Here is a 21845-nt window from a genome sequence, read left to right as displayed (position 1 = left end):
CATTCTTCCTTTAACTAACCAAGCTCAAGATCTTTTTATTTACCTTTTTTCCTGAGAAAGCTACAGAAGTATTCTTGCTTTCATACACCGTATGGATCAGCTCATCTCACATGCTTATTGGAATATAAAAAAAGCATCTTACCATGTTATTTTTTATTTCAAAAGAGGTTTCAAAAAGTACTCCTTTTGTACTAACTGATCTTAACAGGTTTTCATACAGTTTTAGCCTGAAATTAAATCGAAACCTTAGGTGAGCTGAAGAATGTCACTCTTCACTCTTAATGCTTTTTTTCTTTTATTTGAATGGAAACTTTGAGAATCTGATGTTTTTGTGAAAAAGAGACATAATAAAGTCCTTTCAAAACAAAAATCATCTTTTCTTTCATAAAAGGAAAAAATCTTGTGGAGGACAGAAGAGATTTGAAGAAGGTAGGTGAGAGCTGAGATATAAACTTAAAAGTGAATTCAAGACAAAAAAAGCTTTGGGCAAAAGGGTAAAAATAAAGAGAGGAGATGAATCAGTGAGATCAGTTGTGATCAGGCTCTCAAATATTTTCCCAGTGAATGAGTATATGAATGAATAAATGAATGATCACATCAGTGAGTCACCAGGCAGAGAATAATTAGAGGACAGGGAACAGAACACCCCGGAGAGGGGGAGGAGGAGAGAGACTGGCAAAGGAGGGGAGAATGTGGAAGAGGGGGGAGATCAGGATCAAGGCTTTCCACCCACAAGGTCGGCTGAAACTTTAGAGCTTGGATCAGAGAGGCGACAGACTGAACAGGATCGAACATAATATGCACAAACCTTTGGAAATTTATTCTATTTGAATTTTCTTTTTTGGATTTGTTGTGTGTACTTACGATGTTGAGTGTCTTGTTTACTGAGTATCGGTTTTAGGTCTCACAGAAGAGTTTAAAATGAGGAATTCTATGAGGAATTAACATTTTATAAAGACTTTAGTGACATATGGAGACTCTATACTGAGGTTCAAAGACTTTAAGTACTGTATTTAGGGAAAAGACATTCCAAATTGTGTCCTTTAATTCTGGCAGACTGATTTTTAAAAGAGGATGTGTCTTTTGAAGGGTAGCCACTATAAAATATTGTATAATAAAATGTGGCATTGGATTGTGAGCTTTTAGATACGACGCTGCGGTTAAAAAAAAAGTTCTACTAGCGGTCGGATTTTACCTCAAAATGGGAACATTTGACTTACATCAGCTCTGGGGGTGGAGCAGGGAAATCAGACGCATCCACGTCATCGTAAACTTCATCTCCCACATCTAACAAAAGGCAAAATATCAAATGTTGAAAACTTTTAGTTTGAATTTTGATATGAGCATCTGATGATTTTTTTAATATAAAAAATGTTTTGAGAACAACAAAATCAGTTTTCCTTGGGTCTCTGTACATTTCTTCTGGAAACACTGTCTTCTCCTTGAAGGGTCGAGAGGTTTTCTCTCTCTGCCTGGATGCTTCTGCTAAATTTCCCTAAAAAAAGCCAGTGGTCATGATTGTCACTAACATTATCAGGATAAATCTCCCAAACTAGTGACTGAGATTATCTGAAGATCCACGCATGGGATGAATGGCAGGATTAGTATATTGCTGACAAAAAAATCAGCATTACCGGCCATGGCAATAGGCAGTAGAGACTGATTCTTAGGGGATTTGGGTTGCTCAGATAATATACATTATTTTATTTATATGTCTGTACCTTTCTATGTCTGTCTACCTATCATTCTCTTTTATTCACTGATCTGTCTCTAATTAATTTTTAACTTATAGTAATATTAGATGTGGTACCACCTTAATAGAAGAATATTTCTATTAATAAGACATGTCTGGTCCCAGCAGGTACTGAGAATCAGTGTTGGTGGAAAAGTGCCTATGCCTTTAAGTGGTACAACGGCTTTCCCAGCCCGCAGACACTTTTCTTCCATCTAGACCTCTTGTTAATAAAGTCAGGAGAATTGCTTCCTCTCTGCACTTGTTAAGTTGCTCCACAACAAATTAGGCTGAAATGAGTTGAAAAGAGTACAAATGTTTTAAGGAATGATTATCATAGAAAGTTTAAATGCTCTCTGCTAGAGGCAAGGATTTAATTTCCTTTAAGAATCTCTTTCTTGGGGCGCCTGGGTGGCTCAGTGGGTTAAAGCCTCTGCCTTCGGCTCAGGTCTTGATCTCAGGGTGCTGGGATAGAGACCCACATCGCGCTCTCTGCTCCGCAGAGAGCCTGCTTCCTCCTCTCTCTCTGCCTGCCTCTCTGCTACTTGTGATCTCTGTCAAATAAATAAATAAAATCTTTAAAAAAAAAAAAGAATCTCTCTCTCTCTGTATATATATATATAGAGAGAGTACATATGTATGTGTATTTTATATTATATACATGTGTGTCTGTGTATGTACATATGTACATTCTCCCCCCAACTCATGTAATTAATTTCATAGTTATGTGAAGAACCCATCATTAATATTAGAAAAAATATGTCATATCATTGGCTTCCAGAATGGGAAAAATTACTATTTCATACATATGTACAAAAAAGACAATTAAAAATAAAAGAAAATTAAAACAAAAAAAATCCCCACATTTTTTTTAACTTAATTGATCACATTTGTTTCACTTTATACCTACCCCTTGTGGAGCTAAATTTCTTGAATACTTTTTGAAAATTATAGATTAAGATATAAACTCTTCATCAGTTATTAATCAATTCGAATTAGAGCCTTACGTATTTTCAAACTGATAACTGAAAATGAGGTCAGATAAACAGTCTGGAAGAATAGATTATCTGTGTGTTTAGTTTTTCTCTTTTGATTTATTTATAAATTCAAACTTTTTGAATGCCCCTGAATATTCTTGTGAGACATTTTATTTTGTTCAAAGTCAATTTAAGAAGAATCTTTGAAAGGTCTGTCTCAGCAGGGATAAAAAAAATAAGCTGATCAAAATGGTACGAAGAAGAAACTGTTTTACATTTAACAGTGGAAAATTTTCCAAATACAATATAAATTATACATTTAAAAAATCAAAGAAATTTAGATTTAGAAGGGCCTTGGCGTTATATAATCTGGTACATTTTTAGAAATCCTTATGCAGAAGCCCAATACATCAGGCTTGACTGAACTGGGGTAGAGGAGACATGAGAAATATCAGTGTCTATCCCTGCCCACTTGTCCTTTCTCCATAGTTCCTTTGTCCTTTCACTCCTTTCTCCATGGGTGAACTGTTTAAAAACCATCAATATTAGGGACACTGGGTGGCTCAGTTCATTAAGCGTCTGCTTTCCCCTAAGGTCATGATCCCAGGGTCCTGGAATGGAGTTCTGCGTTGGGGGAGGGTCCCTGCTCACCATGGAGCCTGCTTCTCCTTCTGCGTGCCCCTGCATGTACTCTCTCTCTCTCTCTCTGGCAAATGAATAAATAAAATCTTAAAAAACACCCAATATTAAAAATTTTCCTCTTCTCATTATCTAACTGTTGAGAAACTGTCTCCCCCCTCCCTCCCCACCCAGGAGAAGTTGCTTGACAAGTTTACACAAGTTAATATTTTCAGAGTCAGGGCTTTCCTCTAGATACCATGACTATATCCAATGCTTTCCTACTACCCCATCTGCAAGAAATGAGATGTAAAATGTGTAATTAGTTTTTATTACTTACTCAATTGTTTAGGAGGAGAAGGGAAACTGGAAAGAAATGAGAACACATTATAATCAGACCGATATAAACACAGGAATTGAGCCCTTTTATTTAGGAGAGACGTGAACAAGCAACAACCTGAAGGCTTCTGAAGGCTAATTAATCTGCTGGTGGTCATTCCTTTCTCATCTCCATTTCTCCACTCAGTCTCAGTTTTTGTCCATCAATTTGGAATTTCACAAGTTTTTGTGTTTTGTTTTGTTTTGAACTCTAATGGTGGCCAAAAAAGCCCAAAGTCAAGCCATTCAATGGTTGGTTTTGCCCATAGCCATTTGACCAATATTTTCAGATTTGTTCTATGAAGTTTGGGCATATTATACCACCAGAGTAAATTCAATGGGCTGAAAGTTTTAGAATCCTTACAGCATAGCTCAGGTTGAAACTTTTTATTTGCCTTAAGGAGTGGAAATAGAGGGCTGAAATGAACAAAGGTCATAGGATTCTTTGTATGACCCTGTTTTCCCTAACAGGAGAATGGTGAATAAGAGAGGAATATCCCGTGAAACCAGACAGGGAGAGCTTATTAATAGAAGTGATCTGAAATCAGGATTTGGTGGTATTTAGTTGCAACAGAAAAAAGACCTTTGCTTTTATTACTTCCTGAACTTTAAACACACACACAAACACACATCACTAGAAGAATGGTGCACAGTTACACTAAGGTGTGAGAGGTCATTAGTTCAAATGACTGAAAATTAAAATTAGGAGGTGTGCAATTGAAGCAGCAAAAATAATCCTGCCTTGTTTCTAAGTAAGGTCTGCATTTGAAATGCTGCATCAAGAGAGGAATTGTTTTTTAAAAAAGAGGATTTGTTATGTTTACTTACAATTTCGAGTGTCTTGTTGACTAAGGGCTGGTTTTAGGTCTCACAGAAAAGTTTAAAATGAGGACGTCTATGTGGAACTAATATTTGATAAAGGCTTTAGTGAAGTATGGAGACTCTATAGAGCTACAAAGACTTTAAATACTGAATTTAGACAGGGTGCCTTGTTGGCTCAGTGGGTTAAGCCTCTGCCTTCGGCTCAGGTCATGATCTCAGGGTCCTGGGTTCAAGCCCCGCATCGGGCTCTCTGCTCAGCAGGGAGCCTGCTTCCCCCTCTCTCTCTGCCTGCCTCTCTGTCTACTTGTGATCTCTCTCTCTCTGTCAAATAAATAAAATCTTTAAAAAAAAAAAAGTAAAAAAAAATAAATACTGAATTTAGAGAAGAGACATTCCAATTGTGTCCTTTATTTCTGGCAAACTAATTTTGAAAAGAGAATGTGTATTTTGAAGGAGAATCACTACAAAATATTACATAATAAAATGTGGCATTGGAACAGTGAGCTTTTAGTTATGAATGATGCTGCAATTAAAAAAAAGCTCTATGAAATGCAGTGTGTTATGAGTGTGTAAAGGTGTGTGTGTGCATACGTGTGTGTTATCTATGCGTGTTTATAGGGAAGGCAATATATATCTGTGAAGCATATGACAATTTTTTAATACTTTCTGTTCCTTTTCTGTAAATGCGTGAGTAAAGGATGATACCATTAAAGAGGCTAAGAGGACTAATGGCAAATAACACTGAAGTGACTTAAGCCTGTTGGAATTTGGTTATTGGTTATAAAATATTAGTAGCATTTGATTAAATCCACATTAGTGTAGTTATTGTGCACTGAATTTGGTTGGTTGACTCTTACGATGAACCTTCATTATTGTCTGACTCAGGGACTTTAGGTTTCTCTCGTATACTTTTCTTTCTGTCATCTTTTCCCTTTAACATCTTCAAAATCCCCCAGGACCACGAATTACTCTTGTCTTCAACCTGTAGTGTGGAGCTTAGGAGCATGCAGGCATGGATCAGAATGGAATCATCAGTGGAATGTGAAGACGTTGGGGGGACATTCAGATTTTTCGTAATTATACTGCATTGATCATTCAGGCAGCAAGTGACTCATTGTATTCCACAAGATGGTGCCATGGTCTTTGAATGCTGCCGCTACTAGGTAAGTAGTAGGCAAGATACTTTTTTTTATTTAGTGCAATTCCTCTTGGCTTTAGAATAGCAATCTAAGTCAAAATTAAGTTTTATTAAACATCAATTTTGCATTATTTTGTGTTTAAAATTAAGTGACAGATCTTAAATTTTAAAATACGCCAATACAAAAATTTAAATAACTAGAGAATTAAGCATTCAATACTGTTTTTTAATTTTTATTTTAAATTTAAATTCAGTTAATTAATATATAGTGTATTACTAGTTTCTGGGGTGGAGTTCAGTGATTCATCAGTTGTATGTAACAGCCACTGCTCGTTACATCACGTGCCCTCCTTAATGCTGGATGCCCCGTTACCCCTTCCCCCCTCAATACTGGTTTTGCCACAAATAACAGATGGTTTCCTTTTATTCGGATTGCCTATAAGTATGATTATTATACAGAAGATAGCCATGCAACTGATAAACTCTCCAGAGATTATTGATTAATAAACAAATGATTGGGAAAAGTTTGAAAAAAAAAATCTCTAACAGATCATTCTTTTTCATTTTACTTCCTTTGACAAAGTTGTTGAGGTTCTTCCAAATAATCTACTACTTCACCTGAAGTGTGGTGCAATTACACTTTCTGACTTACTTCTGCTATTAATTAAACATTCAAATCATTATTGATGGTTGTAATAAGGAGCACAATTTTTTGCTTTTTATTCTAACTAGAAATCAACACTAAATTTCAGAATGTAAAAATATTTCGAGAAAGTAGACCACTGATTATTCTTACCCATCTTCAGCATCTTCCTCTTCAATCCCATCATAAATATCATCGTCTGGGGGAGGTGGGAACATTCCTTCATTTGGATGGTGGGGGAAAAAGATCTTCTGTTAATTTTATAATTTGGTCATATAACCAACACTCAAAATTTGATGATAAATCTGCCTTCTTTAACTCCAGAAGAATCCCTGTTCCTTATCAACCATTTAATTTAAAAAATAACTTTATTTTCCCACTCTCACAAAGGTAGTAGGCAAATTGTTTTGTGGATTATTTACAAAGGAATTCTTAGAGGTGAAATTTAATAAATATATGAAGGAAGATAAAGGGCACTGTGCATTTGGAGATAAAAGGAATGGGGGAGAATATGAGAAAAAATAAAACTGAATGGGAATAGAGTTAAATACTGTGGAAAGAGGGAGAAAGTGATAAAAATTTAATTAATAATGAGGGGACATTCAGAAAAATACTGATCAAGATACAAGTGAAGAAAAACAGAATGAAATGTGAGTTTTTGAAATTTGGCAATAGCTCTGATTCATTTAATCAAGGTGATATTTTAAGAGTTAAACCCTTTGTTGTAAACCCTCAGGATCCTTGCCATTTGACAAATATTTATTTAAAAAAGTTTATTGAGTACCTCCACTGTTCAGATATACATACAAAGAACTTGAAATCTGACTTTTAGGATGAGAATTTTGTTACTGAAAGTTATGAATAAAAAGCTTTATTTTGGTGATGAGAATAGGAGGAGTCTTTAGGAGTCATGTTAAGCTAACCATATAAATTATCCAAATAAAGATACTTCTAAAATTGAAGGGGATGTAATTGTGCTCAGACAATTGGCATAAATCAAGTTTGCCCCGGGAACACTGAAAATAGCGTCACCCTATGACCCACAACAAGCTCAGAAGAAGTGACTTGTTTAGGGTCACTCAGTGGGCAGGGGTGGAACCCAGGTCTTAGCTCCCAGTCCAGTGGTACCCACATTAAGATCTTCCTCATTATTTGCAAACAAAATCATCTCATCATTAATATAGACACAAATGATGAAGACTTGAAGAAACTGCTGATAAAAGTAGGTGGCTTACCTCCACTTCCACTCTGACTGTGGCTAGGGGAAAAAAAATAAACAAATTAAATTAGCATATGAGCTAAGTAGCTATTGGGAAGAGAAGTACTTATATTGAACAGTTATACAAAAGAGAAGGAACATTGCAGTTCAAAGTTGTCAGGATGTTTTATGTAAAGAGGAAGAAACATTGTTCCTTATCATGACAGAAACAAGGCAAGAAACAAAACAAAGCAAACCTGATAAGAATCAAGTGAGGGTCAGTACTACATAAAGTCTTCAAAACCGTGTTACTGTTTGCTTTTGACATTTCCCATGGGGTAGTTTTTAGGCTATACATTACTGCTTCATTTCATAAATAGATTTATGAAAAACAACCAACCAACTAACAGTAGTATTCCAGAAGTCATATAGAACCATTATTATGTTCAATTCAATTCTCTCTCTCTCTTTTAAAAAGATTTTATTTATTTATTTATTTGAGAGGGAGAGAAAGAGAGCAGGAGTCGGGGAGAGGGGCAAAAGGAGAGTAAGAAACAGATTCCCCACTGAACAGGGAGCTTGACACAGGGCTTGATCCCAGGACTCTGAGATCATGACCTGAGCTGAAGGCAGAGGCTTAACTGACTGTGCCGTTGAAGTGGCTCCAATTCGCTTGCAATATTTTATAGCCACAGCATTTTATATTAGTCCAGTAGCATTATATTCTTTTTTAAAGAGAGAATTTCGAAAACATTGAAATCTTATTCATGAAATATTCTTCTTCTTCTTTTTTTTTTTTAAGATTTGTTTATCTGAGAGACAGAGAGCAAGTAGGGGTTGGGGGCAGAGAGAGAGGGAGAGAAACTTAAGCAGGCTCCGTACCCAGCACAGAGCCTGATGTAGGGCTCAATCTTCCGACCCTGAAATCACGACCTGAGCCAAAATCAACAGTTGGATGCTTAACCGACTGAGCCAACCAGGCACCCTGAAATTTTATTCTTATTATTGTAAATAGTGTGGTCCCCAATTTTCTAATCCATATTACTTGCATTTTTTTTTTTTTTATTTGACAGAGAGAAATCACAACTAGGCAGAGAGGCAGGCAGAGAGAGAGGAGGAAGCAGGCTCCCTGCTGAGCAGAGAGCCCGACATGGGGCTCCATCCCAGGACCCTGGGATCACGACCTGAGCCGAAGGCAGCGGCTTTAACTCACTGAGCCACCCAGGTGCCCCATATTACTTGTATTTCTTATTTATGTCTCTAACACTCTATATTTTCCCTATTTTATAATCATCTGTGTTCTTGCCTGTGTCTTCCACTAAAATGTGAGTTCTGCTAGAGCAAAAGAAGAGTAGATTGTGAGAACTGGGAAAGTCTCAGAAGTCTGTTTTAAACTTTTCATTTTGCAGAAAGGAGCCCGAGGCTCTGAAAAATGAAGTGACGTGACCAAACCTACGTTTAATTAACAGGAGAGCTGACAGAAGAGCCTCAGCCTCCTGCCTTCCTCTATAATATTGTCGTATCTTCCCTTGGCTGCACCCCCGGTAACCACCATTTTTGCCCTTGGATAATCCGCCAGCGACAGATACTGGTCGGACATTACAGTCCTGCAGTATCAATTATACACTCATATCTGATTCCTCCACCTTGAAGTCAGAATAAAAGAAATGGGCCTGACACACATCTGTGGTTAATTTAGAAATAAAACATACCGTGTTAATGGAACCTTGCCGAAAAACATGCTATAAATGTCCTCATCTGTAAATAAGGAATTGATTTTTCATGACGTTTAAGTATGTTCTCTACTTGCTTACATACCATTTTCACATTCATTTTGTCTGACACCTCTCTTTGAGTGTGAAACAAGCAGTTAGGATTATGTGAAAAATTATAATTTTGGTTGACTGCCACTCCTGGCAAATACATTTCATCTTGGAGATACTCATACCAATTCCCAAAGAACAGAGTTTTAATAATCAGGAGCAGAGCTGCCACACATTATTTTATTTTTAGAGCATTTCTTCAACTTCTTAAAATGGTCTGTTCGGAACACAAAGCATTTACCAGATGAAGTGGCGGTTAAGAGAGGAATATGCCAGAAAAGAGAAAGGAAGGCAAGGAGGGAGGGAAGAAGTTTGGTGACCATTCAGAGAAGTAAAGTGTGTTATGTGATGAACTATTTGCATGTATAATTTCCTTTTTTCTTCAACGTCTCATATTTATTACAGAAATTGCTTTAGTTGAGAACAAAGGGAGAAGGAGAGCTGTCAGGATCTATAACATTAAACCTCCTGCCTGCTCAAAGAGTCTGAACTGAGCAGTCAGCTCCCCCTACCCTAGAGAGAGAGGGAAAGAGCAGGTGAAGCGTGCAAGGACCCAGGGGGCATCTGGAGAAGGGGAAGGACAGGATGGTGCTTTCTCCTACTCTTGCCAGGGCAAGCTGCCGACTGGGCTCAGCATCTTTCCTTGTTCTACTAAGGACAAAGCCTGTTCTGTTGTGAGATCTCTGCCGGCAGCAGCTGTAGCTTCAAAAAAACCAAACCCAAAAACAAAAAAAACCCCAAAACAAAAAACCAAAAAATCCCTGACCAAACTTCTGTTTTCATTTTCTCATTAAATATCCATAAGATTGACATACATGCTATTAAGTATTGTGGTGCTATATTTGTTTAAGATACTGAACATGAAAACCATACTCCTTCTCCAACTCCATTTCATGAAATAGATTATTTTTCTGCTACATGCTTACTAATTAGAGTGTATCTTCTAGAGTCGCAGTATCTATGGACTCCATACAATGAAAAAGGTAAGGTAATAGTATTAGTTTTGGGAAGTAGTTCCCTAGTACGACTAAATTATGCGACATTTTAGGAATGTCACTCCTTTCCGTGGATTTATTCCTTTTTTCTTGTGTATGTGCATCATAATATGTATGTATTAATATTCCTGGAGTTCTTTAATCTCAAAATAAGAGAAAAAAAACACTTTTTAAGATAAATAAAACATGAAACGTAAAGTATAGACCGTGAAGGTAGGCAGAATGACATACTCATGTACAGAAAATTCTGTGAATCTCAGAATATGGCCTTTTAAAACTTTGACCTCAAAACTGGCATTTATAGACTCTCAAACTAGGTCAGAGAGCATTTCTGATTACTAAAGCCAATTTATGCTCTGTAAACGCCAGTGCATACATTGCATATATTGGTATATGTTGGATAATTTATGGCATATTTATTAAATTTACCATAAATTATGCAACATATATCAAAACATGACAAGAAGGCATTGCTGGCTATTTAGAAAGACAAAGCTGCCAGAAAGCAACACAACAACCTTAACTGATGACATGAAGGGAACAACTGCAGGAAGGAAACTGAATTCTTTATGCATTTTATAAGTATATTATTACTGATCATTTTATATTTAAAAATGCTTGATAATTGAAGTAATTTTTTTCTTTGAAATTTAAGTTACGAAAGAAGCAGACCCCATTTTTACCTAAGTGAAGATCTAGCATAGATTATATGTTTTGAGATCATAGTGGATGTTTCCCAGTTCTGCAAAATGGACACAGGATTCCTAACTGGGCTGGAGATTTTCATCCTCTTTTCTGTCAACTTGAAGGGGTTATGGCTTTACCGAAGAAAGGGAGATATTAGAGGAAGGAAGGAATGAAAGGAGAAGGAAAATGGAAAAGCAAGAAAGAGAAGAAGGGACAAGGAGGATCAGAGCTGGAAAAAAGAGATAGAAAAGAAGGGATGAAGAAAGGAAGCAGAAGACTTAGAAGGCAAAGATGGAAAGGAAAGGTATATGGGAGAAAATGGCAACACTCCCCTCCCATCTCCTCCAGAAAGGATGTCTTATCCTGTCTCCTCTACTCCAGAAAAATGTTCCTGTGACTCCTACAGGGAAAGTCATTCCAATCTGGTGGAATGAATGGTCCATGGAAAGAAAATTGGACCCTTCATTGATTACCAGGGATCATAGAGAACTGAACTACTTTTTTACCTGTAAAAGCAAAGTAGAATTGTATTAAAAAGCAATCTTCTACTATGGACTCTGAAAAACAACCTGAGGGTTTTGAAGGGGTGGGGGTGGGAGGTGGGGAACCAGGTAGTGGGTAATAGGAGGGCACGTATTGCATGGAGCACTGGGTATTGTACAAAAACAATGAATACTGTTATGCTGAAAAAAATAAATTAATTAATTAAAAAAAAAAGCAATCTTCTTTCTGTTATCTGTTATGTTTCCAAACAAGAACAACAAATATATTTAGGCTCAGATTTTAGAGCAAAAATTTTTATATTTTTTGAGCTGAATTTTATCCCATGCTCCATATTTTGCAAAATCATATTTCTTTAGGCATAACCCTAAGATCAAATGAGAATGAATATTATAAAACTGTGTTACGGAATCACAATGCATTTGGCAAGATCTGGCAAATGGCCTATTATTTGTTAAGTAGTTTTTGATACATATAGCTCAAGAGTTAAATATGAGACTATGGGGTTTCAAATGACCTTTCACTCAGACTGAAATATCTGTGATTGTAAATGGTAATTTAGTGATAGTGAGTAGTTGGAAAAACGCAAAGTACAATTCTAGGATCTTAAAATATATAATCTCTGACAAGACGACAGTCTGAGCTCTTTTACAATTTGTATTTTCACGTACCTGCTAATATCCTCCTGTTCTGCAACATCATCGTAGACTTCCTGGTCATCTTCAATAGGTCTTGATGAAAGAACACCGAGAGACGTTTTCTTCCGTTTCAGAGAATCATAGTCAATCTGGACAGCAGTTGTTCTAATGTAGCCATCTACCAAAAGGAGGAGTGATTTATGGTCAGGTAACTGTAGTTTCCATATCTCACATTTGTAAATGAGATATCCATTGCACATTTGCTGTTTAAATTTTCCCTTCATTTCCTTGCATACACATCTGATTTATAGACTTCCAATGTAGACACGTTTCATTGGACTTTGTCAAAGACTTAGGCCGTCGTGGTTTGCGGTAAGCCAGGTCTACTTTAAGGATTCCAGTGACTCACATAATTCATTCCTCCCCACCCCCATTTAACACCAAGGAGGAACTGAACGCCCTTCGTTCCTCCCTGGAATCATAGAAATATTTGCGTTATTCCCCCACTAAAACAATAACACAGATGAGGTGAAGCTGGAGCTATCTCTGTCCTTTTAAATTTCCCTATCTTTGTCTGCCCTGTTAAACTACTCCTAACAAGAGAATGTGCATATTTAATATTGTCTTAAAAAAAACCCTAACACTTTGAAATCATAAGAAATTTAATAATTTTTTATTATGTCATGTTAGTCACTACACAGTACATCATTTGTTTTTGATGCAGTGTTCCATGATTCATTATTTGTGTGTAACACCCAGTGCTCCAAGCAGTCCATGTCCTCCTTAATACCCCAATGTTCATAGCAGCCATGTCCACAATAGCCAAAATGTGGAAGGAGCGGAGATGCCCCTCAACAGAAGAATGGATAAAGAAGATGTGGTCCATATATACAATGGAATGGCACTCAGCCATCAGAAAGGATGAATACCCAACATTTGCATCAACATGATTGGAACTGGAGGAGATTATGCTAAGTGAAATAAATCAAACAGAGAGAAGACAATTATCTTATGGTTTCACTTATTTGTGGAAAATAAGGAGTGCATGGAGGACATTGGGAGAAGGAAGGGAAAAATGAAGAAGGGGAAGTCAGAGGGGGAGATGAACCATGAGAAACTACGGGCTCCAGGAATCAAACTGAGGGTTTTAAAAGGGAGGGGGTTAGGGGAATGGGTGAGCCCAGTGATACAGGAAAATGTGCACTCACATGACCCCCTTGCCGTTCTGCCCAGCCATTTTCCTTCAGGGTTGTCTGTGATGCGGATTATTTCAATTTGCTCTCCTTGCTTGAAGCTCAGTTCATTCTTTCCTCCTTTGACATCACAGCAAGCTGTTGCCTGATGGATGACTTGAACAGGGCCTGTTAGCTGCAAAGAGGGGGAACAATCACATCAGGCTTCCTTACTATTCAGAAAATCTTTTAGGAACAGAGCTTTGAAATACAAAACATCCACGACATGCCAACCAGCCTATTTACAACCTTTACATAAACTGGGGATGAATGTCATACCCAATGAATGTTCTTTTAAGAGGGGCGAGGGGGAAAATCATAGAGGTGAGGTGGGACCCACAAGGAACAGGTAAACACATGCTTGGGGTCCAAAAGAGAGAGGTAGTGATCTGTTGATCTTAGAAGCCTGTGAAAGGCTTACAGAGGAAGTCACTAATAACTAAATACCACTTATGTGTGACAATATGTGCTGGGTGCTATGGGGTTTATGGGGTTTGCTGGTGGTCTGCTGGGTAGATGGAGGTTTATTCCCATCTTCCACATGGTGTAGTTATTCCGATGGTTCTCTTTAGACTTCGGCAAAGGGGTGGTAAGGTGGTGGTGGTGGGTAGTACTTGTGGGAAAAGCATTTTCTTTCTTTTCTTTTTTTATCCCCCCAACTTTGTGGTGTTGTCTATCTGTAAACTTAGAGTAGACATTACCTGCTATAGACAAGATAACATTTCAGAAATAGCTTTGTAAATAAGAAAAATAGCAAACAAATATTATGTGAAGTTTTGGAAATAAATATCCTGGATAGTACCATGGTTTCTTCATAGCAGAAGAATATAGAACCACCCCCTCCCCCGCCCCACCCTGATCTGTGGTTACATTTTCTGGGGTTTTAGCTAGCCATGGTCAACTGTGGTCTAGAAACAGATGATTCTCCTTCTGGCCTATTGTCAGATCAATAGTAGCCTAATGCTATGTCACAACACTAAGGCCATTCACCTCATTCCATCTCATCACATAGGAATTTCATCATCTCACAGCATCGTAAGATGGGTGAGTGCAGTGCAATAAGATATTTTGAGAATGACAGACCACATTCAATAACTTTTATTACAATACAGTGCTATATTTGTTCTATTTTATTATTAGTTATTATTAGTCTCTCGTTGGGCCTTATTATAAATTAAGATTCATCAGGCGTATATATGTAAAGAAAACAATAGTATATATAGTGCTCAGTACTATCCACGTTTCCAGGCATCCACTGGGGGTCTGGCAATGTATCACCTGTGAATAAGAGGAACTACTGTAATCCAGTTGAGAACACGAATCCTGAACTCCTAATTTCCTAGTCCTAAATTTGTATCTTTTTCAACACAATGTTTTGGACCTTTTGATATGCAAATACGCACTGTGATTTTTGAAGTTCTGCCTCATTTTTTTGAACTCATGATGTTATGAATTGTGACATATCATCATTTATGTACCACGAAGAGAGAAAAAACTTAATTTAAATTAGGATAGGCCAGTGATGTTAAGATGAATCTGAATTTCAGAAGCTGAAAGCATAAAATATTTTATGCTATAGACTTAATTTTGAGTGAATGAATACTCAGAAATACTCTTTCTTCGTATTTTCTTTAATTGTAACATCTAACTTTTAATCTTTTATTTTTGTGGAAGGAATACAGCTTGTTAAGTCCTAGTCCTCAAAAACTTTGAGTTCATAGTTAGTGGTAAGATTTCTATACCCTATTTTTTTCGTACTAAAAAACATTTGAATGAATGACTGAGATAATGCAAAATTGATTTCTCCAAAAGAAACACAAGAATTCCTTCAGAATTCCAAAGTCCCTTCACAGAAGTGTGTTATGAAGACTTTTGTTTAAAAAACTAATTTTTCGGGGCACCTGGGTGGCTCAGTGGGTTAAAGCCTCTGCCTTTCGCTCAGGTCATGATCCCAGGGTCCTGGGATCGAGCCCCGCATCGGGCTCTCTGCTTGGCAGGGAGCCTGCTTCCTCCTCTCTCTCTCTCTGCCTGCCTCTCTCCCTACTTGTGATCTCTATCTGTCAAATAAAGAAATAAAATCTTTAAAAAAAAACACCTAATTTTTCATATTTGTCATTTGAAAAATATGAACATTGGTACCCACACATCTGTATGAGTAAAATGTCTTAATAGTCATGCTTTGTTCTTAATTTTACTTATATATAGTAAGCTTTTTCAAAATTTAATGAGAACCCTAGCAGAGAGAGTGTCTTATGTACATTATTTTAATGACTTCCACAAGAAACTTCCCAGAGAGGTATCATTTATTCTTACTTTGAAGAATAAAAACAAAACAAAAGAATATGAATCTGAGGTGTAGAGAAATTTAATTATATGCCCGCAATCACATAACTCACACAGGCAGCTGGAATTTAAATCCACCTCTGTCCAATTGACTCTAAGCTTTATTTTTTTCCCCTGCACCATGCTGTTGAAACTTTGTTTTAGTATAATAAATACCCCAGGGAGTTATATAGAAATCAAATTTTTTTTTAAAGATTTATTTATTTGACAGATAGAGATTACAAGTAGGCAGAGAGGCAGGCAGAGAGAGAGAGAGGAGGAAGCCAAGCAGAGAGCCCGGTGCGAGGCTCGATCCCAGGACCCTGGGATCATGACCTGAGCTGAAGGCAGAGGCTTTAACCCGCTGAGCCACCCAGGCGCCCCTAGAAATCAAATTTTTATAACTCAAATGATGCATTAAATGTTCCAGAGGAATTAAACATTTAAAGGAATCTTGACATGAGTCCTTTTTCATCATGAAGAATAGTTCTATAATTCATATAATCACCTTAAATATAGCTAACACACCAGAACTGCGCCTCATGGGCCATGTCATCAAAGATGGTGTATCCAAGAGAAGACAGCCTGCCAGTGTAGCAGTGGTAGTAATAGGAGTCATACAATTAGAAATCAGAGATCACAGAAGAGAGAAGTCAGAAATCCAGGTGGAAAAAGAGGGATGAGAAAAAGTGGGTGTCAGAAGTCAACATGTACATAAGCTAAAAATAAAGGCAAAAATCTAAGTCAGGTCTAGACACCAGCAGTTAGAGTAATTATAGCAACTTGATTCTGAGACAGGTCTGGGTCATCCAGACACATTTGTGTCCCTTGCACCATTGTGATACTTGCCACAGGGATATCTATGTGTGTGCTCCGAGCTCATAGCATAAATTGGTCAAGATCAAATGTGAAATGATGAGAGCCAAGATGGGTTTGAGCAACTGAGTATTCATTCACTCAATCACCATAAAATTTCCTAGGTGCCCACTAATTTTAAGTCACCATATTTTATTTGGGCTTTTTCCTATTACATTTTTAGTGCAGAGATAAGAGAGTATATGGGGCAAAATAATTACTGTTATGAAGGTAGTTACTTTTTAAGGAAACAACAATGAAGTAATTCTCCCACCATGTAAGTTTTCAAGAATGCTGCCCCTTTTGTATGAAAGTTATAAAAAGAGATTACTCTTTTTTTTTTAACCCACTGGCAAGCAAGCTCTTACTTTAAATTTCTTCTTTATTTCTTGTTCTTTCTTTTCTCGCTCCTTCTGTTCCTTTTTCTCCAACTCTAATCTCTTCTTTTCTTCCTTCTCCTTTTTTTTCTCTCTTTCTTTGGATGTTTCTCTGTGGATACAAATTGTTACATTGTTTCAGCATTTGCGAACATTGATGTGTTATGGCTCATGTATCCTGAGTTTCTCCCCACAACAGAAGACAGTATCTGATAGTAGAGATGAAGGTAAGAAGCCAAGGATTGTCAAAATTCCTGGGTGAGTGAGATGGTTCTGAAATCCAGTAGGAGGCATGCAAATAAGGATACCTTCCAAAGGCTCTGCTTCCCCTCATAACCTGTGCTAGCTAGTGGGAGAGACGGCTTGTAAAGGTCCTGTTCTTGCTGCGTATCGGTGTGAATATAATTAATCTCTCTCTCTCTCTCTCAAGTGCTCACAGGTACAGGGTATATACATGTACATATATGCAAAGCTTAGTTCAGAAACTGTCATCAGAAAGGCTGTACCAGAACCAGGTAGAGAAAATTAAGATATTTGAATTTAAAAAGAGATGAAATAAATTCACAAATTTATTTCTCTTTCCCCTCACTTTTCAAGAAATTTCTTCATCCTGGCCCATCCAGAAACCCATTTTGAAACTATTTTTAACATCTTTCTGCTTCAGCAGGTTGAAACTTTGCCATCTGGTGCTGTGGTAAATTATTTCTCATAGCACCTTGCGAGGGGAAGCACTGTCTAGGTGGGGAAGTTATAATAAATAGATAAATCCATTTGCCCAAGGACACACTGAGAGCAAGAAGTCTAGATTCCTGCCTCAGAGATTCCTGGCCTGAAATCTTTCCAGTAGCTGTGGGTCTCTGACCTCTCCAGAAGAACATTTTTAAGAGTCCTCCATAAAATTCTTAGACAAATAGTCTAATAAATAAATAAATAAATAAAATAGTCCTTTGTATTGAAATAAAGGTTATCATTATATGTCAGTTATTTGAACAATAAAGCTTTGCCCCCTTTGTGTTCAATATCCATCCATTCTCCCTCACAGAAATCATAATATTCATTTTAGAGGGATGAAATCATGGTAAAAAATAAAACTCATACATGTCTTCATATGTTTCTCCTTCACTGTCTTGTTCCTGTCAAGGAAAACATTAATAATGATTAATTTTAATTACTCAAAAAGGGAACATACACACATTACATCAATCAAATGCTTAGTAAAACAAGCATAAATTTAAGTGTATATAAGTTCGTCTTGTTTCAAATATTTTCTTTTCCTTTCAAGAGATAGATTGGAAAAGTTAGCACAAAAAGATCTAATTTTATATTCTGCTATATAATTCAGATGTCTAGCCAGACTTAAGTTTATGTGCAGTGTTACAAAATTCCTGTGAGTCAGTGTAATGATTGGTGTCTAATGTCTCAAGCATTTTAGATGAAGTAATATTATAAATGGAAAAATATCATTATTACTCATAACAGTTTTCATTCGTTGGTTTATGTCAATAGAACATGAATCATGTTAAGTATTTGAGTGAAGTTGTATGATATCAGAATGGGGGAAAAAAAAAACTGACCTCATCTAGATTTCCAGGACCTAAAGGGTTTAAAAAAAAAGAGTAAAATTTAATAAACTTTAATTAAAAAGCACTTTAGTACAGAATTATTAGACATAATATATTCAAAACAGTTCATAATTTAACAGAACGTATGCTTTATCAAAGGTATGTAAGTACGACATAGAACATGTGGCTTAGATCTTTACTATGGCCTTTTCAATACTTGTAATTTAGCCATAAAATCATCTCACTGGCTTTCATAAAATAATGCAAAGGCCAAAAAATAATGAAGACTTTTTATCCTCTTTATGAAAGGCATACACACATGGTTTTACAGCCTTGTGTGGAAGGAAGGATTGTCAGAAAATTACTAGTTCGCACGTTTTGACTAACTTGTTCCCAAGGACTTAGATTTATGTAGCAAGCAAATCTAGTTACTCAGGTTTTTTTTTTTTTTTTTTTTTTTTTTTAAAGATACTTTACTGAGGCACCTGGGTGGCTCAGTTGGTTAAGTGGCCTACTCTTGGTTTCAGCTCAGGTCATGATCTCAGGGTTGTGAGGTTAAGCCCCGCACTGGGTTCCAAGCTGGGCCCAATGTGGGGTTTAAGCTTAAGATTCTCTCTCTCTTTCTCCCTCTGCCCTTCTCCCTGGCTCACCCTCATTCTCTCTCTCTCTCAAAAAAAAAGATACCTTACTAATTCAAGTGTTTAGTGATATCAAATAATTATTCAATGTGAAGACATAATCTAGAGTAATAATAATAAAAACAGTATGGTGTTGGTATAGAAACACATAGACCAGTGGAATAGGGCATAGAGCTCAGAGAAAGATGCATGAATTTACATAAACTCTTAGATACACAGTTATTACACACACAAATACACAGGTATACATACATAGACGCATGATGTAGTACAAAGGTGGCATTACAAAATATTGAGAAAATTATGGATTTCAAAGTATGATAATGGGAAAACTAGTTCCATAAATGAGGCAATAAATCTGGGTTTCTACTAACTCCTCAAAGGTGGACTACAAAGACATCAAAGACTCAGATTTCAGGGATGAAATTCATAGAAGAAAAGAGGAGATATTTTTATTTTGTAGGGATAGGACTTCTTTTTTTTTAATATTTTATTTATTTGACAGAGAGAAATCACAACTAGGCAAAGAGGCAGGCAGAGAGAGAGGAGGAAGCAGGCTCTCCGCAGAGCAGAGAGCCCGATGAGGGGCTGGATCCCAGGACCCCGAGATCATGACCTGAGCCGAAGGCAGAGGTTTTAACCCACTGAGCCACCCAGGCGCCCCTTAGGGATAGGACTTCTTACTAAAACTTAAAAACACAAGTTACAATGTAATAATTAATTTGATTATATCAAAATTCATTTCTGTTCAGTGAAGGGCAGCTCAGGGTAACAGACAATGAACAGGATGAGAGAAGATAGTGGCAGCGTCTGCAACTGACTGAGATTAATATCTGAAATACACACAAACTCCTGCAAGTCAACCAGAAAGATATCAACTCCGAGACAAAAGTGATCAAAAAATATGAAGGGGCAAGTTACAGAAGAGGAAATTGCAAAGGCTAATACACAAACTAAGTACTCAGACTCAGTAGAAGCAGAAATATGAAAATAAAGTGAGATAACATTTTATACATATAAGACTTGAAATTGGAAAACTGAATAATACCAGGCATTGGTGAAAAGTAAGCATCTTGGAATTTTCATGCCCTGCTGATGGGCGTACACACAGATGCAGATTTCCTGGAGAACACTCTAGTCCTAATCAGTCAAAATGAATATTTCATAGCTTACAAACAGCCATTCCACTACTGGATATATACTTTAGAGAAAGTGTCTCAGAGGTCCATATGGGAATATGGACAAGAACATACACTGAATTATTATTTATAAGTACCAAGGAATTGGAAGTAAAGTGCAGATGCATAGGATACATACTGTGGGGTACTGTGAAGTAGTTAATAAATTAACTACACATATAACAACATGGTGGGTCCCCTAAAACACATAATGCTGAGTGTAAAAAAAAGGGTAGAGTGAGATATAATGTACTGTTTATGCAAATTGAAATATATACATACTTTTAAGAGTATGCAAAGAATATGTATAAACAGACACACACACATTAAATATATCAGAATACTTGTCTCTGGTTGGAAATGAAGAGAAAAGAGCGAGTGGGTCATGGAGATAAAAGGGAATACATACATAAGTAAAACAGGAGAGGGACCTTGCATGGACCAGTGAGGACAACAGCCCAACAGTGACCTTATCAGAATGATTAACTCAAATTTCTGTATCTGAGTTAACAAATAAATAAAACATCTTTTGCCCCTTACCATCAGAGTGCATCACACCATCTTGATTTTCTTCATTTACAGGGCTTCTGAAAGCAGGAAAGAAGAGAAAATAAAAATGGAGCAAATAGATGCTCATCTTACAATGAAAAATGAAAAAGAATAAAAGGATCATTTCTTTTTTCTTTAATCTCTGCTCCAATTTATAACTTCAGAAGTTGTTAGAATGGGCCTTAGCCTCATATTAATGCTGCTACTGAGGCAAAAACATGGATAATCAGGGACCTTGAGGACAGTTCTGTATATTCATAGCAGACGCATAAGAGTAATTCATTGCTTCAGGGCAGTAATATGTTTTCTGTTAAAATGGCAGTGCATCAATGCTTCAATTCCAGGATTCTGAAGGCATTTGATTGGTTTTATGATCTAGATACCAAAAGAATTAGTTCTAAACCTTGATTCCGTCTTTCCAGATGTTCTCCACCTGGCTTTTTTCCTGCCATTTGTGGGTTGGACTCCAAGGTGCTTCATTCCAAACCACTTTACTCCAGCTGCTCTTAACAGTTATCAATACCCCGGCCCACAAATCCCTAATGATTGATGCAACATCTATATTTTCTATTTTTCTACTCAAGTTGATTAACATGGCTGGGAAAAAATTGCTATTTCACTGATTCTGGATATTACAAATGACATTTAATCTCAACTCAACACTATTCTATAATCTCATATATCTTTTCCTAGTGAACCTTCCCTCCCATCATCCTTCCCAATGGCTATTTAAAACCACCAGTTTCTTCAAACCTCCTGTCCTTCTCCTCTCCCCTATAATAGGATGCCCTTGTTTCTTATTTCACTGATAAAATAGCAGTTATTGGATGTGAACTCTCTTAAGAAAATATATTCCTTTAACCCAAACTTATCCTTACCTTCTATCAAAGTTCCTTCCACCTGTGTTCTGAATTCTATCTAAATCATCAATGTTGTATCCCCCTTCTCTTCTTCTTTTGTTTGTCACCATATTATTTATATT

At 36.8% G+C, this 21845-nt stretch overlaps 1 protein-coding gene across 3 annotated transcripts in view; it reads right to left on the bottom strand.

Moving 5' to 3' along the window:
* The window catches only part of FYB1 (FYN binding protein 1), a 152752-nt gene that overhangs the window by 16991 nt on the left and 113916 nt on the right, over window positions 1–21845 (bottom strand). For 2 of the 3 annotated variants that reach the window (XM_046000368.1, XM_046000369.1), the window contains exons 4-14: window positions 20855–20901; window positions 18511–18530; window positions 18035–18069; window positions 16928–17048; window positions 13359–13518; window positions 12184–12328; window positions 7544–7566; window positions 6462–6528; window positions 5385–5522; window positions 3668–3693; window positions 1221–1287 (exon numbers count right to left, since the gene is read on the bottom strand). In XM_046000368.1, the coding sequence (XP_045856324.1) occupies window positions 1221–1287; window positions 3668–3693; window positions 5385–5522; window positions 6462–6528; window positions 7544–7566; window positions 12184–12328; window positions 13359–13518; window positions 16928–17048; window positions 18035–18069; window positions 18511–18530; window positions 20855–20901 (849 nt within the window). The remainder of the gene's footprint in view (window positions 1–1220; window positions 1288–3667; window positions 3694–5384; window positions 5523–6461; window positions 6529–7543; window positions 7567–12183; window positions 12329–13358; window positions 13519–16927; window positions 17049–18034; window positions 18070–18510; window positions 18531–20854; window positions 20902–21845) is intronic. The other variant, XM_046000370.1, reaches the window with a different exon arrangement.

Source organism: Meles meles, chromosome 3 (genome assembly GCF_922984935.1).
Source record: "Meles meles chromosome 3, mMelMel3.1 paternal haplotype, whole genome shotgun sequence".
Classification (NCBI taxonomy): domain Eukaryota; kingdom Metazoa; phylum Chordata; class Mammalia; order Carnivora; family Mustelidae; genus Meles; species Meles meles.
Note: the sequence above shows the minus strand (reverse complement) of the source record. Positions and strands in the feature narration are given on the sequence as shown.